Raw genomic sequence first — 9199 nt, forward strand, 5'->3', positions numbered from 1 at the left:
GGCTCTTCATGCAGGGAATGCGCCTGGCGTACGGCAGGAGTATCTCGCCTGGAAGGAGTAACGTGTTTGGAATACTCCTGGTGCTTGGCAGGCGCAACACGCTTCGAATACTCCTGGCGTCTGTAGGCGCATCTGTTCTGAATACTCCTGGCGCCTGGGAGGAGTATTAAGTTCAGAATACTCCTGGCACCTGGGAGTTGGAGTATAAAGTTCGGAATACTCCTGGGCGCCTGGGAGGAGTATCGAGGTCCGAAGACTCCTGGCGCCTGGCAGGAGTATGTCGCTCCAAATACTCCTGATCTTTGGAATGCGTATGGTGTTTAGTAGGAGTATTGATCATGGTAGGCGCTTTTCGTTTAACAAGCGCTCTACTACTAACAGGATCTTCTTCTTCAGTTAACTCTTGGCGCTTGGTTGAAGATCTTGAACGTTGTACTGAATACTCTGGCTCTTTGCGCCTACTCGGAGCTGGAGCCAAACGCTTGACAGGAGTAACTTCCTTTCTTACTTCTCTCCTGTCTAACGCACTGTTCCCGCCGGAGATGGTCGCCTGTGCGACACCTCCCCCAGAAGGCTCGTTGCGCGTGACAGGGGATCGGTATTTAGATCTTTTAATAGGAAGCTTATCATCCTTCTTACGAGTAGGCTCCTTATAAAGAACTCCTACCAACGAGGCTAATTGTTCCTGCACATTCATTAAAATTTTCCTGGTTGAGGAATCTTTCGAATCAGGAGAGGGAGATCTGGAAGGCGCTCTAGGATCTCCTCCAGACCCAGAGTCTGATTGTTTTCTAGCCTTCTTTATTACCGAAGGCGCATCTTCTTCAGAGAAGCGCTCGGGACTAGAACTGAGCTCATTGTTCTTTCATACTCCTCTTCAGCGGACGGGAAAGTTTTTGACTCCTTCCATCCTCTTCTCGGAGAGGCGAACTAGAAGACGAAAAGCACTCTCGAAGGATGCTTTTCCTATAGTGGTCCTTGGCAGTTTGTAATATGATAGATTCTGCCGAAGGGACGCCTGATCGTTGGGGATTCTCCACAACCCCCGTACGGCTTTCGACTTTCCTTCTCCTCCGGGCCAGGGAGCTTGGAAGAGGTCTAGGCCTGGGAGCGTCGCAGAGACGACCAGACGCCCCCTCCACTACACTGGGGACACTAATATCACTAGCGAATCCACATTCACTTTCCTTACCTTCCAATGCTGCCATTTTTTCCTGCATTTTCTGAAGGGAAGCTCTGAGTTCCGCTATTTCCGAAGCAGAACTAGAGGGATTAGCAATTTGTGAACGGGCTGAAACAGAATGGGCATGATTATCAGAGGAAGAAGCTACAGAACTAGACAGTAAATCACGAGATGTAGACATTCTGCGGGTTTTGTAAGCCGCTTTCCTCTCTCTATCTTTCTCTAACTTCTTCAAATAAGAAGTTAGATTCTTCCACTCTTGCGCACTCAGTTTCTCACACTCGTTACACGTATTCTCAATCGAGCATTCAACCATTCTACAACCACTGCTTGTAGTGTGAGGATCTACCGAAGCTTTCGGAATCCTCAACTTACAGCCCTCATTCACACACACTCTGAAACTAACACTAGAGTCAGACATATTCACGAATTCCAAAACCAAGTCCAAAAAACAGTCCACGATAGCGAATGCCAAACAACGATCCAAGTACGTCACCAAATATCAGCGAGAGATGATCAAAAGCGTTGTGAAAAAAGAATTCTAGTCAGGAGGAAGTAACAACAATGTTGATACCACCGGTGACAGAGAGAATCTGATTAGAAAACGGGAATGGTTCCTAGTCCTGCCACCCAGAGCAGGGCGGTAGATCACCTGACCTACCTGTAGCGAGTGCCGCGAAATTTGAATTTCTGTCGGGGATGACGGAGTCGATAGCTATGTATATATCTGACAGGTAAGTTGAATGTATGAAAATAAGAGTTTTAGCTTACAATTGCGTTTTCGACCATTTCGGTAGAGTCAAAGTTGACCGAAGGTTGAAATTTTGGCACTTATTGTTATTTATATGAAAATATTTCAAAACTGATAAAAGCTACAACCATGAATTGTTTTTACATGTATTCTACATGAAATTGCGCACGTTTTCATATATAATACTCCATGTAACGGCTAATATAAAATGGTGCAAAAATTATGTCAAAGTGATGAAATAATTTCTGAGATGTGTTGCTGATACTTTTTAGTGTAAGAAGAAAAAAATTTGCGCTTGCGCACCTGTGTAACGATTGTAAACAAAACAACGCCTTGATCCGTGAGCTCCCAGCATCCCCCAAGGCGCGTGATTCAAAAGTTTTCGCCTAGTAGACCTATAACTATTTTTCCGCGAATTAAAAAAATTTTATATCGACGTACCATACGTCCAATCGGCACCCAATAGACAATTTATATCGACGTTTAATACGTCCAATCGGCGTTAAAGGGTTAATGGCACAGGAGAGTTGGGTAAAGAGAGGTGGCCTTTCTCAAGGGGATAGTGTACCCCTCCCTCAAAACGTTGACTATCCATGGCTCTGCCCCTTTGTCTCTCCACTCCTTCCAAAAAAGTAGTAGTCTGGCCCCTTCTGGAGTTCGGAGGATGGGATCCTCACTCATCCCCTGAAGCTTTAGATGATGACTTCTTGATTCACCTGGAGAAAATCTGCTTCCAGATCGAGAGCAAGAGAGAGATCTCTTCGACTACCGAGAAAGGGCTACATCTGAAGGGAAGATATTGTCCTCAATACATATATCAACACTTCCTTAGGACGCTTAGAGGAATGGGATAGATGATTCTATGTGCTCTTTTTCTGGAGATCTGAAGAAATCCCCAGAACTATGTCTTGTGGGAAAAGATGTTAACAGTCCAGAGACGAGAAAAGAAAGGCTGACTTCTGAGAGGAAGTCACACCCTTAGAAGTGTAATAATAGAGCCTAACTCTATCTAAATATGCTGTATGGCTATACGATCCAAGAAGTATTCTTGGATTGTATAGCCATAACATGATGAAATGTCAACCAGAAATGAATTCCAAAACAAAGCTGGAGCTAATAACTGTAGTACTGCCATCAGCCGGCAGAAATAAACCGAAGCCATTTTGCTAGTTGTTCCTCTTTCCCCAAAAGTGGGCAGGGTAAGTCACCTAGCCACTACTAAATAGTGCAATCCACAAATTTTAAAATTCTAGCTGCGATTCTATAGACTTTTAGCTATGTAATTACTTGGTAAGCTTCTTATATAAAAAGATTCATATGCATAAGCACTGAAGCCAAAACAAATCTCTATACATATACCTGAAAGGTAAAGATAATGTTGTTTGCTGTAATTTGCTGCTCCTCAATAACAGGTTCATTATTGTCTCGAATGCTCCTGCATTTATGCTTGCCACGGACCCAGTACCACTTATCATTCTCATAGTTCTTGTCAATGCACTTTGTTCCCAGCACAGACATAGCAGATGACGGAGCAGGAGCTGCAATATAGATTACAAAAATAAAGTTAACTGAATTTATTACACATTACAAAATACTATTAAACTTACAGAACAAAAAAGAAAAAAAAATCAATGGCCAATAACACTTTCAACCTATAGTACTGTAATGTCAAACCTCAAAGATATATCATGTATTCTGCAATTAGCATTATTACTATACATTTGTAGTCAAAATTCAACTCCTACAAATATCCTACATCTAACAAAACATAACTTGTCCAAAAGAAAACTGTTCCCCAAAGTACCAGTTTTCATTAATTCTTTTTATTTTTCTTCTAATTTTTACATAAAACCCTAATTCAGTGCAAGTATAATTTCCTGTCTTGAAAGACAGAGAGATGAAAACAAAATCTAATGCAAGCATGACCTGAAGAAAATGACCATACAAGTTCAGTCTGTAAATCACTTCTTCACAAGCTGTTTCTACAATGTAGGACTTCAAAACAATCTAATTTCCACATCAAACCCGGCATACCTCTGTACTTTAACTTATCCCAATATACATCTTTTGTACTTCTAATCATAATGGGGGACACCACTCACAGCATACTAATTGACTTTCTTTTAGATATATTAAAGAGAAGTAAAAAAAATCTTCCCCACATCAGTGACCCTCACAATTAATCAATTCACTCACAATCACACAGTCAATCCCACTGGCCCTATTTACCTTCTGCTTTTCATCCATTCTCTTCAGTATCTTCTTACTCATAATTTTTTAACCTCAAACTCTACCTCGTTCTTATTTTCACCTTTCACAGGTGACCCCCAAGAAACTAGAAATGTGATTATGGTCTTATTAAATCAATTTAGGTGATGTAGTAATATTGTTTGTCCGTACAAAGCCATGGCAAAATAACAATCACATATTATTTTAACAATGGATATCAGCCTACTTTACTTACTCTTATTTCATGGTATCATTGAAGCCAGTAGAGGTAATTACTTCTAGTTTGAGGATTTGATGAGTAGTATACTGTTCTGTACTAGCCAGTAGCAGCAAATGATACTTTGTAATTTTACTATTGTATATTCACTGTAATACCTAGCTAAAGCAATGAATCTGGTACTTCATAAATATTTCTTTTTTTCCCAGGACACAGTTCTAATCCCAAAAGCTAAAGTACATCAACACTGATACCCATGTTTAAAAGTCAAGACTGACTGCACAATGCTGTTGTTCCTTGATGTTAGTTTAAATCTGAAATAGGTCATTTTTGCATTCAAATCTAACCTTCCTCTTACTTCTTCCTAATGAATACCATATTCTTTGGAAGCTTGAATTTCATGTGAATGGCCCTTGTTGGTTTGTTCCATATACAGGCAGTCCCCAGTTTACAGTGGGGGTTCCGTAAGCTAAAAATCACCGTAACCTGAAGCATTATAATTGTAATGGGAATAAATGGCACTTACAGCGCCACAAAAAATCTGGGTGAATGGCACTGTGAGCCTAGCGGCCTAAGTCCTGAACAATGTATCCTAAACCCAGCAACTTGGGGACTGTCTGTGAATAAGTTTCATCTACTGAATAATAATACTAATAAAAATAATAACCTCTTGGTGCATGCACCAACCAGGCAAAATAACCCCATCATGCAAAATTAAGACATCAGATGTAAAATGCATTAAGTTCCAAGTTAACATCTGTACTTATTAACCTGTTAATATTATACTTTGTATATGCTTCTTACTTGGACTTCCATGAGGTCTTCAACAGTCTAATAGTAATTTGCTTTCCTAATATAACTGATCTTAAGCAACTACTAATAGGCTACATAACAGGAACCCCAAAATGAAAAGAAAATATGACTGAAATATCTCATCTCCCTCTCATAGACTCCACAGACTGTAAAGTTTGAGGGGTTCCCCATCTAGGGTATATGTATCCCCAACGGTACATTTGTACTCTTCAAGGGGTACATTGGATCTGAGAGAATAGTCAGTACTGCGCAATACATGATGTTATCTATATTGAGATTGCACAATGTTGTCTTATTTTTTTAAATTACCGTACTCATTTTAGCAAGCAAAGCTTTTAATTAACCCTTAAGGGATGAGCTAAATATATACATATTATGCACACCCCAAGACCAGGCAAACTTAAAAGTTGGCCAATTTAAGAAAAACACATCAGTGGAAAGCGAAATATGCAAATGCACATGGTGTAAGAAAAAATATTCAAAAATTTTTAATACCTTCCATGGGAAGTTGAAAGCAAATATTTACATCACTGTGCAGGGCTTCTTTTCTAAGACTCATAAATTTTACCAGTTATATATGTTTTTTTTATTTATTTCATTTTTGCATTGTGAAATTACAATTACACCTCAATGAATATCATAAAAGATAAGAACTAAAATCAATAACATCAATGAAAATACAGTAATCAGTGATTTTTTTTTCGACAAAAAAGTCTGCAAATTGCTGAATTTTCTGCAATTATTGAAAAAATGTCCCACAGAAAAATCTGCAAATAACTGAATCCGTGGTTGCCCAACAGTGAATAACTGAATCTGCGGTTGCCTAACCGCGAATAAGCGGGGGGTCCACTGTACATGGTTTTTCTAATATTTCTTTGCACTTTTCTTCATAAAATTGCAATTATAACTGACATACTATCGCAAAAGATAAGACTACAACCAACAGCAATCCCTGGATATATTTATGGGCAAATTAATAAAAAGACATCATGGGATAGAGAGGGACAACACATTCCCTCATCAAGTCTCAAGGCATACTGATCACCCTCTGTCCTTCGCGGAGCTACTACAGTTGCCATTATCATTTATGGATCATTGAAGTGAAATGAATAACTTTCCAGCTAAATTCATCCAAATTGTAGGCGCGTAATATTAATACTCATATGAATTAGCCCATCAATCAAAACCTGTTATAGATACTCTCGTATGATGATGCCCGTCCATTAAGGGTTAAGTTATAAGAGTAGGTTGAATACCAATTTGTTCTTCAATAGTATTTGGAATTCAGTGAGGCTCATGAGCTTAGTTTATTGATGTTATGGATACTAATCATTAAAAATGATATGTACAATGCATCAAAATATTTCATAAATTACCTACATATTTAGTATATGTTAAAGTTATTACCCCTAATATTCTTATGCAGTCTACACAAACAGATTTCGTAAAGGAATTACATATCACAATATAAACATCATTGTTTTTCTTTTTCATCCTAAGTTTTTAAGGGTACGCAGGAATCTATAAAAATGCCCAAGGGGTACAGAAGAACAAAGAGGTTGGGGACCCCTATGGTGAAATACAAACTATGACATATGTCTATCAACTTGAACCAAAAGTACATCACATTAAGTATTGGGGGCATTTGCACACAACAGAATACTACAAGTAGTTTCAGTGTAGCCAATGTGCCTTTAAAAAAATTGGTTTTGAATGGATTCAAGCACTGAAAGTTTATTTATTTTTGTCAGTGCACACTTGTGTGAAAGTTTATTAAATGGATACTAACTAGAGTGTTAAAAGTTGCACACACTATTATCCATGCAATCAAAGTTAATCCCGGACTGGTCAGGAAAATCCCTAAGGCATGCTGGGCATGGTCCCCTAGATTATGTAAGGATTTATCACTTTCACACTTTTTGGCTAGGGTTAAGGTTTGGCTAAATCCAGCATGGTAGGATGAAGTGCCCATAGTTGGTATGCTTAAGCTTAAGATGAGTTGCCCTGGATTAGGTAAATACCACTGTATACTTTTTTTGGGAAAGTTTAAGGTTGGAGGGTGAGGGAGGTCTTGGTAGGATATGACACTCTGGGTTAGGATGGATTAAATTGTTTCCCTTTAATCATAGCTGCCTAATTTCCAGCTGCATACCTTGTTAGGCTAGTTCTTCTCTATTTACATAATTACATGCACCCCATACATTTTTATAACATGCCATACACATATATTACTGTACAAATTAGTAAATGACCTGGCTGTCGGCCTGTCAGTTTGAGCAGCCTTCTATAAATGAGTTTGTCCATCACTTTTTAATCTTTAAATTGGCCTTAAAACTTTATTCATATTATCTATCTTTATGTGATGGAGGCTCAACATTTTATGTGGTACACTCAAGGGTTAAGGTCATAGTATTCAAGAGGTCAAAGATCATATTGGAGTTAACCTTAGCCTTAATTTCTCTGCTAAGCTACTACCTGTAAGATAGGCTTCATAATACTAGCTAGCCTATGATATTCCACTAACAAGGCTAACATAGAGAGTCAAGTCAAAGGCAAGGACTTTAAGGTCAAAGGTCAACCAGGTCTAAGAACCTAACCTTGGCTATAAATTCTGAACTAGGCTAGATTCCTACTAGCTAGTTTGGTAGTATGAATGCCCCCCAAATTGTCAGTCATTACTACCTAAGTGGTCACAAGTAAAATTGGAATCTACCACAACCACTGACATTGTGTTTCACAAACTGACTACCTAGGTATACCTACCTAGTTTCAGAAGCTCCCCTTGCATTACCTTGATAGTAGTAGGTAGTAGCTATGAGCAAATTTCACGGCACAATTCTTGTTGGTCATAGCCTATTCCCTCTGTATGGTGTTGCCAAAACTAACAAAAATAAAATCAAATAAAATAAACATGGTTTCCCTCACTGGCCGTTCAATAATTAAATGTTTTTTAAGGATAGGGTAAGTTACATCACCTACAAAACTATTGGTTAGACACAGTATAACAGTAAGAAAAAAAGTAGGTACCTATTAGGTAGTACTAGTAGGTATAGAAAAAAATTAACAGGGCCTCTCTATACTACCCTACATAAATTCCTGATATTGTTATTTCCTATCCATAAGTTGTTTATCAAGGACCTCAGTGAGTTCATCCCCTCTAGGTAGTACCTAGTACATAGTACTATATCATCCAGACGTCATTTTAAAGAGACCCAAGTTTCCCAAGGCTTTGGTCTAAAGAGGCGTTTTTGTTAAAGCAAAATGATGTAATGATTTCTTCGCTATTCTAACGAAGGCACAAAGATGAAGAAACACAAGGAAGGATCACCGCCACATGACATCCTCCCGAACAGCATAAAATTCGAAGGTTCCTGTCGGCGGTTCCTTTGTTGTTTGTTAGGTACCTCGAAAGGCAGACTCACCGATCAATCCTCCCACAAGAAAGCAAAGGAACTGACATATCATCAGAATTCCTATTAAGATGCCCAGTTTCTTCCCGCTGAGGTTTTCGATGATGGCCCCAGCCATGGTGGCGGTGTCTCCTCTGCGTGAAAAACGCCTACAGGAAGCAGACAGCCGTCACACACGAAATCAATAACAGGGTAAAAGTGCCTCGAATCCCCAGTCAATCGAGGTTACGGGATACGCTTTCCTGAACAGTCTCACCCGCGGCCCGGCAGCTGCCACGCCGTTGGCCTTTCGGAAAACATCTTTAAACATTGCGTAAACATTGACTTTTCCTTCGCGAATCGTTAAATAATTAAAACATTGTTCCCTCAATAAATTTCTTTGAATTTTAATTAGGATTACGTAACTGATTCAATCTAATGCCGAAATATACAATATCCAAGTTGTGTCCTACGTTTGGCAATGTCCCGTTGTTGATTCGATATGACATTTCTGGGAATTTCTTACCCCTGGATCAGGGGGGCCAGGCCCAGGGCTTCGAGCCAAATTCCCTTGAAGCCTCGTTGAAGGCGGCTATCAGAAATGTATAGTATTTCCA

At 39.2% G+C, this 9199-nt stretch overlaps 1 protein-coding gene across 1 annotated transcript in view; it reads right to left on the reverse strand.

Moving 5' to 3' along the window:
• Positions 1-8888, reverse strand: part of LOC135202368 (protein wntless-like) — a gene marked incomplete in the record, with an annotated part of 108923 nt that extends 100035 nt beyond the window's left edge. Inside the window, 2 exon segments of the mRNA XM_064231730.1 lie at positions 3294-3472; positions 8616-8888. Of these exon segments, the coding sequence (XP_064087800.1) occupies positions 3294-3472; positions 8616-8721 (285 nt within the window).
• Positions 8889-9199: the final 311 nt, after the last annotated feature.

The sequence above is a fragment of the Macrobrachium nipponense genome, chromosome 30, assembly GCF_015104395.2.
Source record: "Macrobrachium nipponense isolate FS-2020 chromosome 30, ASM1510439v2, whole genome shotgun sequence".
Classification (NCBI taxonomy): Eukaryota; Metazoa; Arthropoda; class Malacostraca; order Decapoda; family Palaemonidae; genus Macrobrachium; species Macrobrachium nipponense.